Source organism: Thalassophryne amazonica, chromosome 6, assembly GCF_902500255.1.
Source record: "Thalassophryne amazonica chromosome 6, fThaAma1.1, whole genome shotgun sequence".
NCBI lineage: Eukaryota > Metazoa > Chordata > Actinopteri > Batrachoidiformes > Batrachoididae > Thalassophryne > Thalassophryne amazonica.
In genome coordinates, this window is record NC_047108.1 from 30888223 (window position 1) to 30910296 (window position 22074).

At 39.8% G+C, this 22074-nt stretch overlaps 1 protein-coding gene across 2 annotated transcripts in view; it reads right to left on the bottom strand.

Moving 5' to 3' along the window:
• Positions 1 to 22074, bottom strand: part of LOC117511990 (zinc finger protein OZF-like) — a 43270-nt gene that overhangs the window by 15187 nt on the left and 6009 nt on the right. The window contains exons 2-3 of one of the 2 annotated variants that reach the window (XM_034171914.1): positions 12882 to 13000; positions 9125 to 9320 (exon numbers count right to left, since the gene is read on the bottom strand). In XM_034171914.1, the coding sequence (XP_034027805.1) occupies positions 9125 to 9320; positions 12882 to 12998 (313 nt within the window). In that variant the 5' untranslated portion in view covers positions 12999 to 13000. Of the gene's footprint in view, positions 1 to 9124; positions 9321 to 12881; positions 13001 to 22074 lie in introns of those variants that run through there. The other variant, XM_034171915.1, reaches the window with a different exon arrangement.

Sequence of the window (22074 nt, forward strand, 5' to 3'; positions counted from 1 at the left end):
GGGAGGTTAGAAGAAGAACTGGTTACATTATTTAATATATATGCTCCCCCTGAGTCAGATAAATCTTTCTATAAATTGGTATTTGATATCATTTCCCAGGAGTCTGATGGCATATTAATTAGTGGAGGTGATCTAAATATTGTTTTGAACCACTTTTTGGACACTACTAGCAAGACAAAAGGTAGCAAAACCAAAATAGCACACTACATAAATACTACTTTGAAAGAATTGGGAATAATAGATGTCTGGAGAGAATCCCACCCGTTGAAAAAGGACTACACATTTTATTCAAGCCCACATTTGACCTACACGAGAATAGATTATTTCTTAATGAATAAAGAAGATAGATTCAGAATAGTAGAATGCAAGATAGGCACAGCTGACCTGTCTGACCATTGCTCACTATACCTGACCGTAAAGTTAAATAGGAGAACCAAGATCACAAATTGGAGATTGAACATTGGATTGCTAAATGATAAAGAATTAGTGGAAAAAAATAAGAAAAGACATCGACATATATAGAAACGAAAATGACCGGGGAGGAATAGATCCCAAAATATTGTGGGATGCTATGAAGGCAGTAATACGGGGTAAACTAACATCAATAGCTTCATACAATAAAAAACAAAAACTGAAGGAGTACCAGGAAACTGTGAAGGAATTACAAAAACTCAAAGAATTGCACAAGAAGATAAACGACACAAACACATTGTTAAAAATCAAGGAAGCTAGAACTAAGATTGATAATATACTAACAATGGAAGTGGAAAAAAAAAAAATCTGATTTCTAAAACAGACTTACTATGAAGGAGGTCCGAAAGCAACTAAATCATTGGCGAGGCAATTAAGAAACAAACAACAGCTTAGTACAATTTTAAAAATTAGAGACCCTATATCAAAAGCACTAAAGTTTAAACCAGAAGAGATCGAGAGGGCATTTGAAGAATATTATACAAATTTATATAAACAACCCAGAGCTGCCGACGATGAGACAATTAAAATATTTCTAAATTCATTAGATCTTCCAAATATAGGAAATTCACAAAATACTAAAATTTGCTCTGAGATTACAGAGAAACAATTAGAAGATACAGTTAAAAGAATGAAACCTAATAAGACTCCGGGGACTGACAGATTTCCCATAGAATAGTATAAGAGCTTCAAAAAAGAACTTAATCCAATGATGTTAGCATCATTTAATCAGACACTAAAGAATGGGAAACTTCATCATGGAACGAGGCCACAATCACGGTCATACCCAAAGAAGGCAAAAATAGAGAATACTGCGAAAACTATAGACCAATATCAATACTAAATTGCGATTACAAAATATATTCATCTATTATATCTAATAGATTCCAAACCTTCATATCAGACATAATAGACGAAGATCAATCTGGCTTTATTAAAGGGCGGCAGACTCATGACAATATTAGGAGGACTCTACATGTAATCGAAGAAATCCAGAAAAAGGAGGAAAGTGCAATATTATTAAGTTTAGATGCCGAAAAGGCTTTTGACAGTGTTAGCTGGAGATTTCTGTATCTTTGTCTGGAGAAATTTGGTTTAAATTCACAATCTGTCGCATGTATTCAAACATTATACCAGAATCCTAAAGCAAGAATCAAGATAAATGGTAGTCTCTCGAACTGGTTCAAACTTGAAAGGTCCACAAGACAAGGCTGTTGCCTCTCCCCTATTCTATTTGCAATATTTATTGAACCCTTGGCCCAAGCAATAAGACAGGCCGAGGAAATAGAGGGAGTTAAAATTAGAGAAACTGAACATAAAATTGGATTATTTGCAGACGATGTCTTAATATATTTAAAACGACCAGAAATAAGTCTCCCTAAATTGATGAACATTTTTTACTTTTATGGTCTCTTGTCAGGGTACAAATTGAATAAAATGAAGACTCAAGTTTTGTCTTTTAACTATAGTCCAACAACAGACATGATTAAACAATACAACTTCAAGTGGGTGAAAGAAACAATCAGTTATCTGGGCATAACAATTACAAACAATCTAACCAATCTGTACAAAATAAACTATATTCCTCTTAATCAGGAAATATACAAAGATATGGAGAAGTGGGGAATACTGTTACTCGATATGAATGCAAGAATTGATATAATTAAGATGAATGTACTACCCAGAATTTTGTATCTGTTCCAATGTTTGCCGGTGCCAATGCCCACCTCACAATTTGTAGAGTGGGATAAAAAAATCTCAAGATTTATTTGGAATGGGAGGAAACCAAGAATCAAATACTCAACACTTCAAATACCTAAGAAAGAGGGGGGATTGGCACTTCCAAACTTACAAAATTATTATTACGCCGCACAGATGAAATCTTTGATTTGCTGGTGTACCATCGACTGTTCTACTAAATGGAAGGAAATAGAATTGGATACTGAAGGAGGCCGTATAAGAACCATGATAACCAACAAGAACATGTTTAAAGAAAATGAGAAATATTTAGACTCGCTTACTAAATTCACATTGGAGACCTGGTTCTCAGTAGTTAAAAAAAATACAAGATGGAGAGTGAAATTAAGATCTTTAGTTGGTTGGCATACGACACAAACTTCAAACCAGGAATCATGAACTCAAAATTTAAGGAATGGTCAAACACAGGCCTGACTATGTTTAGTACATTAATCAAAAGAGGTGAAATTAAGACCTTTCAGACTCTACAAAGAGAATTTGACTTGGACAAACAAGATTTTTATATGTATCTTCAGATTCGGGACTATTACCGCAAGGAAATAAGACCAGGTCTTACAGGGAAAATAAATGCAATTACAGAAGTACTAAGTAACGCATACAAGAATATATCTGGAAAACTAATTTCAAAATTGTATCAAGGCTTGGTAGGTAACAGTAAAACTTCAACATTATACATAAGAGATAAATGGAAAAAAGAACTAAAGACGGAGATAAGTGATGAAATGTGGTATGACATCTGTGTAACACAACAGGACACATCGAGTTCTAAAATGTGGAAAATGTTTTGCTGGAAAAATATTGTATGTTTTTTCATTTCTCCAAAGATAAAGAAGAGTTCACTGTCTGTACATCAACCTTGCTGGAGATTGTGTGGAGAGCAGGATGTTAACCACACACATATATTTTGGCATTGTATTAAGTTGACAAGCTACTGGGATAATGTTCGGAAAGAATTAAAAGACATACTGGGATATGAGCTACCCAATACATGTACAGTATTGTATTTAGCATATTTAACAGACATTGCAATCCCAACTAAAGACCGATACTTGGTGAAGATTCTTTTGGCGGCCACGAAAAAAGCAATTATGCAAAAGTGGTACAAGGCCACCACTCCCACCTTGGGCAACTGGAGAGAAATAGTGGATGACATCTACAATATGGAAAGGCTTACATATATCATAAGACTACAGCTACCAAAATGTGAAGAGCTGTGGAAAAAATGGACAGAATTCAAACTTCGGTGATGTAAACTGAGACCTATTTAAGATTGTATTGTGAAAAAGTAATATGTTGTCAATTGTCACATGCCACTTTGTTCTGATGTGTGTTATCATTCTTTTAAAATGTGATTTATGTTATAATGAAAAATAAAAATGATAAGTATAAAAAAAAAAAAAAACTTTGTCAATACGGTCACAGTGGAGAAACGCATCCAGGTCTACACCAATCAGAAACCCTGGATGACCAGGGAGGGTAAGCAGCTGCTGAAGGAGAGAAACTCCGCCTTCAAAGCTGGTGACAGGGCTCTCTACAGCAGAGTCCGCGCCAACAGCAACAACAGCAGGCAGGCATGCATGGATGGCGGTCCAGCACCTCACCAACTACAAACCCGGTATCAGAGCTGCTCAAGGTGATGCCGCTTTGGGAAAAGAGTTAAATCTCTTCTTCACTTGCTTCGAGACTGTGGCACCAGGAGCAGCCATGCCACCACCAGCGTCCAGGAGCAACATCACGGTGGGGGGAGCACGAGGTGAGGCGCACGCTGAGGGGAGTCAAGTCACGCAAAGCAATGGGACCCGACTGCATCTCCGGACGGGTGCTGAAAAACTGTGCAGACCAGCTTGCTGGGATTTTCACCAAAATCTTCAACCAGTCCCTGACACAGTCTGCTGTCCAGTCATACTTGAAGACCTCTACCGCAGTCCCACTACCCAAGACATCCCCCATAGCCCCAACCAGTCCCAGCAGAAGACTGCCCCTCCCTGAGCCTGGTTCTGCTGGAGGTTTCTTCCTGTTAAAAGGGAGTTTTCCTTCCCACTGTCGCCAAGTGCTTGCTAATAGGGGGTCGTTTTGACCGTTGGGGTTTTTCTGTAATTATTGTATGGCTTTTGCCTTTTGGTCTGCTTGAAGTCTGAAGCAATGAAGCAATGAAGCAGCGCTGCGACCGACTGCTTCACTGGTTCTCTGCTTCGCTGCTTTTCAGAAACAGCAGGTCTGTAATTTCTGCATTCACTTCCCCTCAAATCCAATTCAAGATGTCAAACATGAGTCACCTTTGTGCTGATTAAAGTCACTAACTGGGACTCTCGTCTTGTTGCGGGCAAGAAACGAGAACCGCTTTCCGTTCCACACCACAGTTTTACGTGATGGTTCTCTGGCGTGAGCTGGACGCGCTTCACCGGTGCATAAACTGAAGTTGTCCATCAAATAAAGTAAATACGAGTAATAATAATGATATTCTCTGTTTTGTAGGACTAATACAACCCCTGGCAAAAATTATGGAATCACCGGCCTCGGAGGATGTTCATTCATTTGTTTAATTTTGTAGAAAAAAAGCAGATCACAAACATGACACAAAACTAAAGTCATTTCAAATGGCAACTTTCTGGCTTTAAGAAACACTATAAGAAATCAGGAAAAAAAATTGTGGCAGTCAGTAACGGTTACTTTTTTAGACCAAGCAGAGGGAAAAAAATATGGAATCACTCAATTCTGAGGAAAAGATTATGGAATCATGAAAAACAAAAAAACGCTCCAACACATCACTAGTATTTTGTTGCACCACCTCTGGCTTTTATAACAGCTTGCAGTCTCTGAGGCATGGACTTAATGAGTGACAAATAGTACTCTTCATCAATCTGGCTCCAACTTTCTCTGACTGCTGTTGCCAGATCAGCTTTGCAGGTTGGAGCCTTGTCATGGACCATTTTCTTCAACCTCCACCAAAGATTTTCAATTGGATTAAGATCCGAACTGTTTGCAGGCCATGACATTGACCCTATGTGTCTTTTTGCAAGGAATGTTTTCAGTTTTTGCTCTATGGCAAGATGCATTATCATCTTGAAAAATGATTTCATCATCCCCAAACATCCTTTCAATTGATGGGATAAGAAAAGTGTCCAAAATATCAACGTAAACTTGTGCATTTATTGATGATGTAATGACAGCCATCTCCCCAGTGCCTTTACCTGACATGCAGCCCCATATCATCAATGACTGTGGAAATTTACATGTTCTCTTCAGGCAGTCATCTTTATAAATCTCATTGGAACAGCACCAAACAAAAGTTCCAGCATCATCACCTTGCCCAATGCAGATTCGAGATTCATCACTGAATATGACTTTCATCCAGTCATCCACAGTCCACGATTGCTTTTCCTTAGCCCATTGTAACCTTGTTTTTTTCTGTTTAGGTGTTAATGATGGCTTTCATTTAGTTTTTCTGTATGTAAATCCCATTTCCTTTAGGCGGTTTCTTACAGTTCGGTCACAGACGTTGACTCCAGTTTCCTCCCATTCGTTCCTCATTTGTTTTGTTGTGCATTTTCGATTTTTGAGACATACTGCTTTAAGTTTTCTGTTTTGACGCTTTGATGTCTTCCTTGGTCTACCAGTATGTTTGCCTTTAACAACCTTCCCATGTTTGTATTTGGTCCAGAGTTTAGACACAGCTGACTGTGGACAACCAACATCTTTTGCAACATTGCGTGATGATTTACCCTCTTTTAAGAGTTTTATAATCCTCTCCTTTGTTTCAACTCACATCTCTCGTGTTGGAGCCATGATTCATGTCAGTCCACTTGGTGCAACAGCTCTCCAAGGTGTGATCACTCCTTTTTAGATGCAGACTAACGAGCTGATCTGATTTGATGCAGGTGTTAGTTTTGGGGATGAAAATTTACAGGGTGATTCCATAATTTATTCCTCAGAATTGAGTGAGTCCATATTTTTTCCCTCTGCTTGGTCTAAAAAAGTAACCGTTACTGACTGCCACAATTTTTTTCCTGATTTCTTATAGTGTTTCTTAAAGCCAGAAAGTTGCCATTTGAAATGACTTTAGTTTTGTGTCATGTCTGTGATCTGCTTTTTTTCTACAAAATTAAACAACTGAATGAACATCCTCCGAGGCCGGTGAGTCCATAATTTTTGCCAGGGGTTGTACAAACAATAAACTACAACCGACCAAAAGGTTTTTTCCTCCCAAAATGAGACATCCTTCGTTCATTGATCTTCACGTGTCTCATTTGTATCTGAAAGGAAATGCTTTTGACAAAAACTACACGTTGTTTATTTCTATTTATGTGCAGAGAACTAGGATCCAGTGACCAATTTCATATTTATTTACTTTAAAACTCAATAAAATGTTGCTGACATAGATAACCCATAAAGCTTACTTTTAATTTTTCCAGTTTCATGAATATTCCATTTAACACGGTCACAAATAAACTATCCTGCATGTCTCCACGTAATTTCCATTAATCTGCAACACACACTCGGTCTAAATTCTTTTCTGTGTTCATGTTGTCTGGTGTGACAGTGTGGGGAATCCCAGCTCCAGGGTCTATATTTACATGGATTTGCATATTTAAACAGGTGCATGGCCAGGGCAATGTTTGGTGCGTGTGTGCTCAATTCCACCTTCAGTGGGATGTACAAACGAAATGTGCGTGGATCCATGCTAGCACACACTTTGATATATCATGATATTTTTGTGCATATGCCAGTTTCTGTGTTTTAGCATACGCCATGTTTTAGTAGGAAATTCACGAGGTGAAGCATGACAAATCTGAAACTCAAAATGTGTTTGGGAAAATCTGTACAGATTTTCTTTTCAGTTGCAAAGAAAAAAACTGATTTCTCAGTCTTTCCAAACATTATACTTAAAAAAAAAATAATTCCCAACCTTGCAAAATTTTATATGTACATACATACATATATATACACACACAGAACAAAAATATCAACACAACACTTTTGTTTTTGCTCCCATTTTCCATGAGCTGAACTCAAAACATTTTCATTTTCTATTTTTCTCAAATATTGTTCACAAATCTGTCTGAATCCATGTTCGTGAGCACTTCTCCTTTGCTGAGATAATCCATCCCACCTCACAGGTGTGGCATATCAAGATGCTGATTAGACAGCATGATTATTGCACAGGTGTGCCTTAGGCTGGCCACAATAAAAGACCACTCTAAAAATGTGTGGTTTTGCTTTATTGGGGAGTCTGGATGGGGGGGTGTCAGAAAATCAGTCAGTATCTGCTGGGACCATCATTTGCCTCACAGTGCAACACATCTCCTTTGCATAGAGTTGATCAGCAGCCAGATGCCATGGAATCTGGCCATTTGCTCACTCAAGTCGGTTACGACAATGGACTGCAGTCAGGTCAAGACCCCGATGTGGGCAACAAGCATGCACATGAGCCAAATTTTCTGAAACGGCTTTGGAGATGGCTCATGGTAGAGAAATTAACATTCAATTCACGGCTAACAGCTTTGGTGGACATTCCTGCAGTCAGCTTGACAAATGCCCACAATTACAAAGCATGCAACATCTGTGGCACTGTGCTGTGTGATAAAACTGAACATTCCAGAGTGGCCTTTTATTGTGGCAAACCAAATAATTATTTGCCTCACTGTATATATTAGAGTGGACCCAAAGAACAACAACTTTTTCAAGGTGCTTCTTCATGTTTTGGTTCCTTTAGGGATTAAAAATAAATTGGGTGAAATTTCATGAGATTTGGAAAATATTAACCACTGCCGCCCGGCACTGACAGATTTTGTTACATCTTCCTCAGGTTGCATTTTTGAGGCATTCAACGTCAACATGGACTTCCTCATCAAGACCCCTCAAGAACCCTCAGAGTGGGAGGATGACCATCATTCCAGTCGTCACAGCAGGTCCTGGATACCATTGCTACTGTAAATGATTTTGCTGAGCGACAAGTTGAACTTATCCAGGATTACAATCAGATCCTAATGAAGGATGAACAGCAGCGCCAACACCTGCTGTAAGTTGTTGAGTGGCATCAACGTACATTCCCAGAGGTGAAGAAAATTGGAGCCAAACATCACTCCCCATGACTGCTTGTTTTCACCAAATAGGTGGACAGTGACATGTAATACTATTTTTATCTCTCCTGTATGGTCAGTTAAAGGAGAAAGGATTGTCGTTTCAATTTGTTTTTCATTTGTGAACAGGTACATTACTATTGCTGGTTTCAGCTAATATGCTCAACCATTGCAATTTCCACCCCGCGCATAGCAGTGGTTAGAATAGTTGTATCGAAATAAAATTCTGCACAAAACATTTTCTCATCAAGATGAACAATTTTGTTAGGAAGTGCTTTAAAAAAAGGTTACATTTTTATTTTTGGCAAACTGTAGAGTACCACCCTAATACAGTGGTATGTAAAAGTTTGGGCACACCTGATGATTTCCATGATTGTCCTTTATAAATCATTGGTTGTTTATCATATAGCAGATAAACACAGTGAAATGAAGTTTATAGGATTTACAGAAAGTGTGCAATAATTCTTTAAACAAAATTAGGCAGGTGCATAAATTTAGGCACCCCAACAGAAAAAAATACATCAATATTTAGTAGATTCTCTTTTTGCAGAAATAACAGCCTCTAAACGCTTTCTATAGCTTCCAATTCTGGTTCTGAATATATATATATATATATATATATATATATATATATATATATATATATATATATATATATATATATATATATATATGTATATGTGTGTGTGTGTGTGTGTGCGTGCACACTACCAGTCAAAAGCACACGGTATACATGAAAATTTTCAAGCTATCAAATACTAAGTTTGCACTTTTCAAATTTAGGAATTTACATCAACTCTATATGTTAGTCTTACCATCAGTTTGTGGTTGTAAATGAGGGCATGACCCCGAGTTGCTGGCTGGTTGTGATCCACCACAGTCCTCTCCATGAGCTTCTATTTTCTGTGTTCTGTGTTCAGTTGAGTTGCTGGAAAAGTGCTCCATTTCTATGCTCTCACGCCTTTGGCTTTGATGAATATGATATGACTGTAGTTTTTCTTCATCTTCACACTTCACAGAGACAGTCATGAAAATGAACTTAGGGCCCTGTCACACCATGATTATTTAGCCAGCGTATGCTGACAGCCGCATTTCCACAGAGCGGTTTGGGTCAATACTACACGGTATGGTACGTGTTGGAACAGTCAAGTCTGGCTTGGTTTGCATTTCGACCGCCGGCAAAATCCTTTAGTTTGGCAGTTGGAACACAAAAATATTGACAAGCACACCATCAAGCACATGTACGCTGTCGCACGGCCTCTCCCCTCCACACGGAGCCAAACAGAGTAATTTAACTTTTTTCAATTTTATTTTTATCGTGCTGACTCATGGTATTTATTTTCTTGCGTGCGGGATATACTGTGGGAGTATGGAATAAGGGGGTCCCTTCTCAGGGCCATCCAATCTCTGTACTCGCAAAGCGAGAGCTGTGTTCAGGTGCTCTGCAGTAAGTCGGACTCATTTCTGGTGGAGGTTGGCCTCCGCCAGTGCCACGCCTTGTCACCAATCCTGTTTGTGATATTCATGGACAGGATATCGTGGTGTAGTCGGGGGGAGGAGGGTTTCCGGTTTGGTGGGCTCAGGGTCTCATCACTGCTTTTTGCAGATGATGTGGTCCTGTTGGCTTCATCGGCCGGTGACCTCCAAGACTCACTGGAGTGGTTCACAGCCGAGTGTGAAGCGGCTGGGATAAGGATCAGCACCTCTAAAGCTGAGGCCATGGTTCTCAGCAGGAAACCAATGGATTGCCTACTCCGGGTAGGGAATACGGCCTTGCCCCAAGTGAAGGAGTTCAAGTACCTCTGGGACTTGTTCCCGAGTGAGGGGACAATGGAGCGTGAGATTGGCCGGAGAATCTGCACAGCAGGGGCGGCATTGCTTTCGCTCTACTGTACTGTTGTGATGAAAAGGGAGCTGACCCAAAAGGCAGAGCTCTCAAACTGCTGGTCAGTCTTCGTTCCTACTCTCACCTATGGTCACGAGTGTTGGGTCATGACCGAAAGAACTAGATCGCGGGTACAAGCGGCCGAAATGGTCTTCCTCAGGAGGGTGGCTGGTGTCTCCCTTAGAGATAGGGTGAGACGTTCGGTCATCCGTGGGAGGCTCGGAGTAGAGTCGCTGCTCCTTTGCGTTGAAAGGAGCCAGCTGAGGTGGTTTGAGCATCTGGTAAGGATGCCTCCTGGGTGCCTCCCAAGGGAGGTGTTCCAGGCACATCCATCTGGGAGGAGACCCCGGGGAAGACCCAGGACTAGGTGGAGAGACTAAATCTCCACACTGGCCTGGGAACGCCTCGGGATCCCCCAGTCAGAGGTGGTCAATGTGGCATGGGAAAGGGAAGTCTGGGGTCCCCTGCTGGAGCTACTGCCCCGCGACCCGAACCCGTAAAAGCGGTTGAAGATGAGTGATGAGAGTGAGCAGAATGCTGAAGAATCGACTGATGTCTGTGGTAAACACTGAGGTGAATGAATGAATGAAGCGCTGTGACTCTTTCATCTTTTCAAATAAGTTCATTTTCTTGTTGTGGCACAAAGCGCTGGTATTCTCTGGTTCAGGCTGAGAAACGCACAAACCACTGCAGGACTTCTTTTAAAACACTACATTTCTTCAGCCATGACAAGGAACTAAAGTATTTTCAGATGTCGTTTTCCAAAATCAGGACGCTTTATGTGGATTTTTCGTCAGGGTGTGATGATGAATCCGAGTGAACTGAACGGGTAAGATTAAGGCTTTATATTTGCTCTGTGTGTGAATAGTTTTAATGTTTGAAATAGTCTGAACTGTTCGTATGAGGACTGCAGCTTTCAGTTGTTCAGCCAATCAATGGACAGCATCAATGGCTGTATTTCAACCTATGAGTAACTTGCAAGAAATGTGTGTCAACAATTGCATAACTTACCTACAACTTATGGCCTGCATATGCTAGAGTGCCTTGATTAGAGAGAGTGGCGACATGAAGAGTTGAAAAAAGAAAGAAAAAAAAAAAAAGGTCACGTGACTCATGCTGCCATCTTGGGTTCAAAATAGTGTTCACTGTTAATCTATCTGCATGTAAATCCAGCAATTTTTTATTTATTTGCTGAAAATGACATGTTGCTGTGCATTTGGATGCACAAATAGACACAGCAAGAGCTTCAGATGTACAGATTCCCTTCAGATCTGAACAAAAGAAAGATTTTGGAAAATAAAGTCAGCTGTGGGATGGAAGCGACTTCATCATCAAAGCTTTGTGAGGTAGGTAAATTTATTGTTCAGTCAAAAGTACACTAAAACTCACCTAAACTGTCATCGTATAAACCAGATATTCGCAGTCACCGGACAAAAAAGTCCCTAAGTTTTTGTATTGATTTCCACGTAATAAACACTGTATATAATGGATTTTTCACTCACATCGGATAAAATGTCCCATCTGATCACAATGTAGTTCCATTAAACCCCTCGCATGTGGGGCCGGAGACATTTCCATGATTAAAAGCCATGCTCAGACTCAGAGCCACAGCCTGGCGTGCACGTAGATATTCAGCGCCTCCTGACTGTAACTAATCCGTGACATACATTTCGCTCACATTGGATAAAATGTCCCATCTGATTGCAATGTATTTCCATTAAAAACCCTGATCAGTCTGGACATACAGAGGAGCAAATTAAAGTTAAGCTCTGACACTAGCAAATTTGAGGAAAAGTAGGACCAGTGTCATTTCTGTGATTAAAAGTCCAGCCATTTATTTTTTTTCAGACTGGGATCTGAAGCCTGATGTGCACCTGTTAAATCAGACACAAAAGGTTGTGATTTGATACTTTTCTGCTTTCAATCCTTCGTCTCCCATCATATTATAACAGTTTATACCGTGCGCACGTGGATAAATGGATCTCAAAAGTCCGCACATTTAAAGCACAAAGTCAGTAAAAGAGGAAAATGTAGAGCTTACCTTTGAATTGGAGGTGATGATTGTAGAAAGAAAAGCTTGTTGAGGATCAAATTTGTCCAAAATAAAATATCGTCCAGAGATGGAGAACTTTAAAACCGTCACACGTGTCATTGCATGACATGGAGTTACAGAGCTGCAGCTGCATAAATCAGACTTTAATTAAATAAATCATCATAAATTGTCAATTTATGTAAATTTGATATCTTAACTATTTTTATATTTATTTTGATAGTGCCTGTACCTGGATGTGTTGCTGTATGTGGTTAAATGATTTTAAAAAATGTTGAAAACATTAAAGGTTCATTCAGTAGTTCAGTGCAGTTGAACCCAAAATGGCGCCATGTTCTGAGTTGACACCACTCTATCTCGGCACACTAGTGTATGCGGGACATATCAGCCATACGTCAAAAATATTGTGCCTGCCAAAACTTTTTTGACGTACTCGCTGGACTATGGTGTATACCATCATGCTTGAATGGGCTCTTAACGTAAACAAAACTTGCCCATAACTTATTAGACGTACACCAGCCTATGCCAGTGTTTTTAATATGGTCGACACACGCTGGCTAAAATGTCATGGTGTGACTGGGGTGTTAGTGATATTAGCCTCCCCAAGCCCATAAAGCTCTTTTCTCTTCTGACTTACCCAGAGTTCCTCTTGCTCCTCTTTAATGTTTGGAAGCTGCAAGTAATTTTGGTCAAGATTCGGATTCTCTTTCTGCCACTCACATATGTCTTCTTTAATCATTAAGTGCTGGGGCATGTCTGCAAAGAAGAATTTAAATTGATAAAATTATGAACATTTACTATCATAAAGATAAAGCAGAATTCTTGTCAGGTCTGGGAGCATGTCTAGGGGCCCGTTTCAGAAAGGAGGTTCAACAAATTGAAGCCCCATCTACAAAGAGATTAATTTAGGTATATCTGCAGAAGTTCTGTATCGTGTAGGTGTTCTGTTCACACAGAACAGGTGTTTTCAGTGGCCGAAAATGCAACTTTTTCAAACCTGCTCCAGGACTGGATAAATCTGAAGATGGCACCTTTGTGTTTTTATGTGTTCACCCAAAACAGAATTTTTTTTGGAATGATGATGTGATAGCCCCCCTTCTGTAACCTCTACCTTGGCCGCAAGACATCATGTAACAACTACAATAGCAAACTACAGGTTGTGTTCATGCTACAGAAGCTGCTGAGCTTATTGGGACTACCACAGCAAAATATTTTGCTCCTCTTGTACTACAATGAGAAACAAATGTCATGGCCAACAACATACGCCACATGCTATTAGATCCACTGTGAAGAGCAACCAGGACAAACGTTTGGAACGAGGTAGAGACCCAGTAGACGTTGAAGCTGGTGAGATAACTTTGTTAATGCCGTTGTCATGGACAATGGATGGAGGGAGAACTTTTGAGTGTCCAGAGCCTCTGTCGTCACCCTCAGTGAAGAACTGTACCTGAATATCGAAGGGCAAAGGGCAAACGTGAGGGCACCCATTAAAGGGGACATAGATAAGGTTGGTCGGTTTTTTTGTTTTACCATTTGTTCTGTACGGCGTTCCACCTACGGCTCGGACGTGTTCAGCTCAGGCAGATCTCTCTCTCTCTCTCTCTCTCTACATGATCACGGAGGAAATATGACTTCATGCTTCAGACCACACCAAACTCTGTTACAAAGCGTCCCTCAGCAGCAAGAACATTAGATCTGTATCTGTTTTTCACACGTCATTATTTTTGAGGTCTGCAATTCCAAGAAAACCCAACTGAGGTTGATCCATGTGTGATCCTTGGGTCTGTCACGCTGTTTTTGTCTTCCTCAGACAGCGGTTCTCTGTCTCTCTTGCGGCACATAACTGGTACTCATGGTGCTTGTGCATGCGAAAAATAAATGATGCGCAGCAGAAAACACAAGGAAAGCGTTTCATAAGAGGAAAACAATGACAGATTGTAGGAAAAGTGTTTCCCTCTGCTGTGCATCAATGTTGTTTAGCACACAGAAGCACGAGTACCAGTTATGTGCACCCCTGTATGTGTGTGTATATTATACAAATAATGGATGGTAAGGAGTACGCCTCGTCCAATATAACTTTTCTGCATCCAATATTTCTCTATGTTGGACGACTTGCCATCCATCAATTGTTATGTTCTCCACCCCCCCTCCCAAATTAAGCAAACAACAAAGTCAAGTAAATTAGATCAATTTATTTTGTTGTGAACAGCATATGAATGCTTCTAAAACATCAGTAGCATGCTTGTCTACCTTCTTAGTGTTTTTGGCATCCTTGGAGTTCAATATTTCCACCAGTTCCTCCTCTGTGAACTCAGCAAACCTCGCTGGCAGACGATTTTCTGCTGTTGTTGACATGTTTGTTGCCATTTTTTTCAACCAGCGTCTGTCAGCAAGTTCCTGACCTCCAGTACGTCATTGGTGATGTCATCTCATGAATAATTGTATGCCACGCTCTGATTGGCAGTAAGCTCTAACGCTATTGGTTAGTGGGAACCGATCCAATATAACTTTTGGTCCTAGCCTTTTTGGATCCTTTTGGATCCAACATAACTGTCTGGTGCCAAGGATGCCAAAATACAGGTAAATGATGGACAGAAAGGCTAATCTGTGATTGGCTATTGCAATCTGAGTGGAGAACATACACACACACACACACACACACACACACACACACACATATATATATATATATATATATATAGATACGAAGGGCATGATGGATGGAGTGATACATAGACATGTGATAAGAGATTTATCACATATTACAACAAAAATAAAGAACAAGAACCATATAATTACAGTGGTATGTAAAGGTTTCGGCACCCCTGATGATTTCCATGATTTTCCTTTATAAATGATTGGTTGTTTGGATCAGCAATTTCAGTTAAATATAGCAGACAAACACAGTGATATTTGAGAAGTGAAATGCACCTGCCTAATTTTGTTTAAATAATTTTAATTTTAATTTTAAATAATTTTCTCTTGCACGTCTCCAATTGGTGCAGAATGCTGCTGCTCGTCTTTTAACAAACACTTTTAGACTGGAGCATATTACGCCCGTCCTGTACTGACTCCACTGGCTTCCAGTTCATTTTAGAATTGATTTTAAGATTTTAGTGTTTGTTTTTAAAGCTATTTTTGGCCTTGCAGCTCCCTACTTGTCTGAAATTTTAACTTTGCACATTTACAGTAGGACATTACAGGTGTCTGGCCAGCTTTACTTAGATGTTCCGAGGTCAAGATACAAACGCTGGGGTGATCATGCTTTTGCGGTAGCTGGCCCCAGACTGTGGAACAAGCTACCTCTTGAATTATGTACTATTCCTGACCTAGCACTTTTTAAATCTAAGTTAAAGACTTATTTATTTAAACTGGCTTTTAACACCTAGTGGGGAGGTGACATGTTCTATTTTTACATGCTGTTTTAAATTTTTTTGTATATATGTTTTATTTTTGTGAATTTGTGTTTTTAATGTTAAGTGCTTTGGACACCAGTTGGTGCTGTAAAGCGCTCTATAAATAAATGTTGACATTGATTGACTGAATTACTGCACACTTTCTGTAAATACTAGAAACTTCATTTCATCTCATCTTTCTGTCAAATTGTAGCTGTAAACTTTTTTTTCCCAAAAGTTTCATTTTAAGTTGTTATTAAGTACCATCTGTATATAACTTACAACAAACAACACAGATCTATTCACAGGTTATTTCTACTATCCTTTCATTCTACAGATTGTCATGAGCCATGGCTGAACCACTGATAAACCTTGACACCCGTGCCCCCAAGGTTGCACGTCAGGGCCCTGACTGGAACCAGTGTCTCTGTCATGTCCGATCAGTGGCCGAACCTCTCACAAACTTCACACAGCAAAGTTGGACAAAACTCCGACAATCGGCAGAGGAATGGCAAGATGCCATCTATGATCAACTGGCATCTATGATCAACAGTTGCCCTTGCCAACTGGATCATTGGCGAGGGCAAAAAGCAGGCATTCAAAATGGTTGTTTCTAATGCAGAGATGTGCAATGCCATGAAACTGGTTGGATCATCATTTGATGCTAATGATGAAAGAGTGAAAGGCTGTGAAAAATTTGTCTGTTCACTCTATGGACAGAGTGGCAATGACACAGACCTTGTGTGCTACAAACTTTTCTGCAGCAAGAATGCACAAACCTGTCATCTTCCACCCACAAAAGATGCCCTCAAGTACCATGTGAAGCGTGCAAATTACCAGGCATGCATCTGGTGGTCATCACTTGATGCTGATGCTACAACACCAAGCCCTGATGGTCATGGTTGGGACCTCAGCAATGGCACAATATCTATACACTGGATGGATAAGCCACCTGCACCGAAGGCACTCCTGCAGTTGGTTTTCTGCAACTGTAATACTAGGCAGTGTGTGAGTGGTCGGTGCTCATGCCGCAAGAATGCTCTACCATGTACTGATGCATGTGGTTGCAGCCAATGCACAAACATCCATAAAACAGACCAAGTGGAATCCAGTGATGATGATGAGGATGATTATGATGACTATGATGATTATGATGACAATTAGAGTGACATCAGAATAACATGCAGTATTATATGTATGAAAATGGCTGCCCGAAACATTGTACTACCACTAAAGGCAAACCATGCATTTCCTATTATCTACAGCAGTTGTTAATAAATTTTGTTCAAAGCTATGTTTAGCTGGTACAGATGATCATGTTTATGTAGTTAGTAGTATTACTTTTCAGCCAGTATGGCCAGTGTCAAAGTCATTCAGTAATAAAATTGACATGTTTTCCAGAAAATCGCTGCTTATCTGATTATCATTAATATGGAGGTAGGGGTAAGAAAATGCTTATAACACCACTACTACTGATGCTAGGATGTCTATATTTCATATGGTATAGTAGGAATAACATAAGAATAGATCTGTGTTGTTTGTTTTAAGTCATATACAGATTGTACTTAATAATAACAACTTAAAATGAAACTTTTGAAAAAAAAAAAAAAGCAAAAATATCGGTCGTTTTTTAGACAAATGGACAATATATCAATATTTTACACCATGGATAATGAAAACCAAGGTGCTTATTCACTAAATATATAAGTTTTGTTTATGTGTATAACATTTTGAACCTTCCTGGACAACTGGTTCCAGTAGTGACATGTTTATTACATATTTCAGCTTTTTTAGCTGCCGTTCCGACCCCTCAATTATAAAGTGGCTGTTTTCATATAGCCTTGACGGGTTGTGTGAATGACAACAAGTTAAAATGTCATCCCAATAGACCCAGGAACAATGTGGTACCATCAAACTAAAGTTGCGGGGGGGTGCAACCAGAGTGCACATTTCTCGAATTGGCCCACGGACTACTGAACTTTGAGGTCTTCTTTTTAAGAAAATCCTCCTCTACACCACTTCATCAGGAAACATGATTTTATATTTTTAATTCATTTATATCAAGTTGTAGTGATTTGCTTTCATTTTTAGTTAAGGACGATCATTTTAGAAAAAAATGTACAAGTATTTGAAATGGAATAAACAAATCAAAATGTGTGAAATACCAAGTGTTCCAATATTTTTGATGGCATTTGAGAAACACTGAGGAGCAGCATCTTACATCTCATATATAGTGCAGCAGATAAGAGAATATTTAGATTGGAATCCTGCAAATGGTGATACAAGCATCAAATTCAGCACAAATAATCCATAAATTAGATGGCGAGGAGCTTTTAAAAAAACTGATTAGCCACTTGAATTTTCAATAGGCAGCCAGGTAGGTGTGTGTGTATATATATATATATATATATATATACATACATACATACATACACACACACACAAAATCAATATTGTATCTCTTTGTATCTCTGAATTGAAGAATTACACAGGGGTCAAAATTAAAATATGCTCCAATCATACAGAAAACTACACTACATTATTTATTTGCCTGATCATAAAGACTCCAAAAAGGTAGTTTGGACAATTTGTGACTGAATGTTATGGCGTTATGAGGTAAAAGCAGCAAGAATGGTGACAAAGGTCAGTTTCAGTTTCTACAGGGGTCAAAAGTTAAAGTTGCTCCATTAATTTTGTTCCAGCTGTATCTGTGCTGAATTTGATGCTTGTATCACCATTTGAAGGACTGTTTCAGTTCAAACGACATGTTCAGTTCAAATCTGAAGCAAACATTTTTCTTCTTCTACTAAGGTGGATTAGAACTTTTTGTGGTACACAGCACCAAGTACTGGACAGGAGGAACCTAACAGTCAATGTGACTCGCTGATTTGAAAATTCAGGCCTTTCAACCAGACGTGTGGTGCCGTGACATGTCAATCATCTGTGTCCCATCAGATTTCAGGGGAGTCCAGTGAAACCCCGTCCTCCGCTCTAGCTCCACCCATGCCAGGAAGTGTTCAACATCGGACATTTCCTGTTTCACTGTGACTGAGAATTCAGCACTTCCTGTTTGAGTGTGAGCTTGCCACTGAGTTCCTGCAAGATTCCATGGGATCTCGTCTGTCAATCCTGGAAGTGTTTGACATTTGAACATTTCCCGTTTTACTGTGGATTGGAATTTTAGTACTTCCTGTTTAGGACGCCCTGTACCATGAGTGAGCTTCTCGCCGCTTCGCTCATATTATTTAAAGTTGGTTTGGGAGTTGTATGGCATTGACATTGAGAAAGGGAAGGGAGATCTGTGATCTCCACCAAGTTTAAAATGCATATCACTAGTAAATAAAATGTCAAATGAGCTGACTATTATTAATAATATGAAGGTGGTGGTCAAGTGGTTAGTGTACTTGGCTTCACTGCGAAAGGTTCCCGGATCAAACTTCACCCCTACTACCTTTCTCCATGTAATGTGGAGTTGCATCAGTAAGTGCATCCAGCATAAAACTTGGGCCAAATCAACATGCAGATCCACCATGGATCTGCTGTGGCGACACTGAGTGAAAACAAGGGAGCAGCCGAGGGGACTTATTTTGTTTTATTTCGGGGCCATATGACCAGAGAAATTAAGTCATAAACATGGATTGGGATGGTTTTACCTGCCTCTCATAAATGCTCAGAAACTTGAAGCTGTCAGGAATGTGAACTTTGGTGACAATACTCAGCACCTGAGGTTACGTCACTTTTATGGCTAAAATATCTCTGAATTTGTGTGCATTTTTCAGTCACTATATGGCTAATTTTATTTTTATCAGATACACAGCGCCCACCCAAGATAAAGTAAGCTGAAAAAGTGATGAAGTAATGATTCATAATCTGTTATATAATTTTTTAAAAGATAGTGTTGAATGGAGTGAGATATGCCCTTTGCCAGTCTTTAAGGGTAAAGGGACTTTGTGATTACTCTGCTTTCTGCCTTTCCTGTCCCCTCATTACAGTCTGTGACATGGTTGTTGGATTGTGTAGGAGGCTGCATGTGTTTGCATGTGATGAGATGAAAGCCTAGATTTGATGTTTTGGTGAAGAAACTTTTGTATTTCTTCATAACTGATGTAAATAAAGTCCAAGACATATTCATTGACATGGAAATATTCATGTTTCCATCCCCTGACTTGTCTAAAGAAAACTGGCAATAAAACTGATTATTTACAGGTTTGATCAAGTTTTAGAGATTTGCTTTCAGTTTGAGTTTGAAGATAATTTTAGAAATTTTTATTCTTTATTTTTTTGTATTTCTTGTATTTAAAATGACATAAACAAATTAAAATGTGTGAAATTCTAAGTGTTCCAAATGCGTTTGGAGGGCACAGTATCCTGAACTTATGATGAGTGGGGGCATGGATGCCCCCACTCACCTCCCTGCTCCAACACACCTGAATCCAATGAAAGGCTCATTAAAAGTCTGCTAACGAGTCTTTCATTGGATTCAGGTGTGTTGGAGCAGGGAGACAACTAAGAGTGTCAGGAATGTGTCTCTCATGAACTGAACCTGGCCACTCCTGCACTAGGCGTTCACAGGAAACAGCTATTTATATCTATATTTATTTATTTATGTTCATTGTTAGTTGGTTTTATCTTTTCTGTTTTGTTTTTTCAGGTTCTTTTTGTCTGTTTCTCTGAAATTGTACTGTAGCATTAGTTATTATTACTATTATTGTTGTTGCTATTATTATTATTATTAATATAAAAATATTACAATTTGTAATACATTTGCCTCTTACAACAACAAACACTGAGCCAATAATTATTATACAGAAAACAAATGTACACAACATGCTGAGATGCAAACAGCTTAATGCTAACTTTAACATTGAAAACGGCATAGGCATGCTAACGCATTAGCATCGGTCCCGTTTTTAAGTTATAAAATACATCTATCAACTCTTTCAGAAGACCATAACAGGTCGGTTTAACAAAGAAAAGTAAATATTACTCACAGACATATGCTCTTTAGGGTTTTAGCAGGGAAAAATTAAGGTAAAGCGAAATAAAATAAAGGATCGAAACAGCACATCAAAGCATTGCTTCATTGATTCAAGGTTCAAAGCAAAGCCACACCCCGCTATACTTGGGGAAGGTCTGCCAATGTTCCCACGAAGATAGAGAGGAGAAGGACCGTGGCTCTTGGCAAGCAGTAAACAGAGCGGATAGGAGTGAAAATTCACACAGTCCCTTCCTCCGAAGTCCACGCTGACACTGCTGCTGCATTTTTATCGGAGGTGCCGGCTTTTCTGTGCCGTGCTCCTGCGCTGCCTTTCGGCTGAAAGCACAGTCGTCGCCGCGGGAGACGAAGTGGACGTCTGGTGAAGCTGAAGCTCTGTTTGGCCTGCTGTTTGGCTTCCGGATGAGCTGTGCACAGAATTCTGGTAGGATCTGTGCTGCCCTGGCGCCTTGTGGATCCGGTTAGAGCCTGTGTGGTGCCGCTGGTGGGCTCTGAGGACTGTCGGCCCGGCCGTCCACGTCTTCGCCGGATTGATGTGCGCCAGTGACGCTCTCGGAACCTGGGCTTGCTTCGCCGGGTTCCGAACAGTGAGACTGTCATCCCCACTGAGGTCCTTACCCTGGGTCTCCTGAACATCAGATCACTGTCCTCGAAATCACTGCTGATTAATGATTTAATCATGGATCATCATTTAGATATGATTGGCTTGTGTGAAACCTGGCTCAAACTCACAACTCTCCTTCCTTTGAATGAGGCCTGTCCACTAGCGTACACATTTAGTCACGTGTCTCATGGTGTGAAGCAAGGCGGGGGTGTGGCTTTTATTTACAAATCTAGGTTTTTTTTATTAGCTGTTGGGGTCACAAATATAATTCCTTTGAGCATCTGACTCTCCGTTATGCCCCATATGCTAAGTACTGTCAGGGTCATAAAACTGGAGCTCAGCTATGTTATTTTGTCACTGCAGGCCCCCTGGCCCATATTCTGACTTCTTAGATGAATTTGGTGCGTTCATCTCTAGTTTGTCAACCAGTGCAGATAACATTTTGATTATTGGTGACTTTAACATTCATATAAATAAGCCCTCTGATCCCTTTAGCAAATCATTTATGCAAATTGTGGATGCTTTAGGATTCCAGCAATGCATTCAGGACCCGACACACATTAGCGGAAATACCCTGGATCTGGTTCTTGCACGTGGGTTTGCTATCACAAATATTGACATTTTGCCTCTCGCATCTATAGTCTCTGACCATTCACTTATCAGGTTTACATTTACGCTGCCGTGTTTAGTGGAACAACAACCTTGTCTACTACTGCGGCGTCGTATTAAACCCTCAACTATGACTGAACTTGAGGCCAGACTACCTGATATTTTAGCTTTGAATCTGGAGAATGCTAAAATCAGTGGACAGCCTTGCGGATAGTCTAAATTTAAC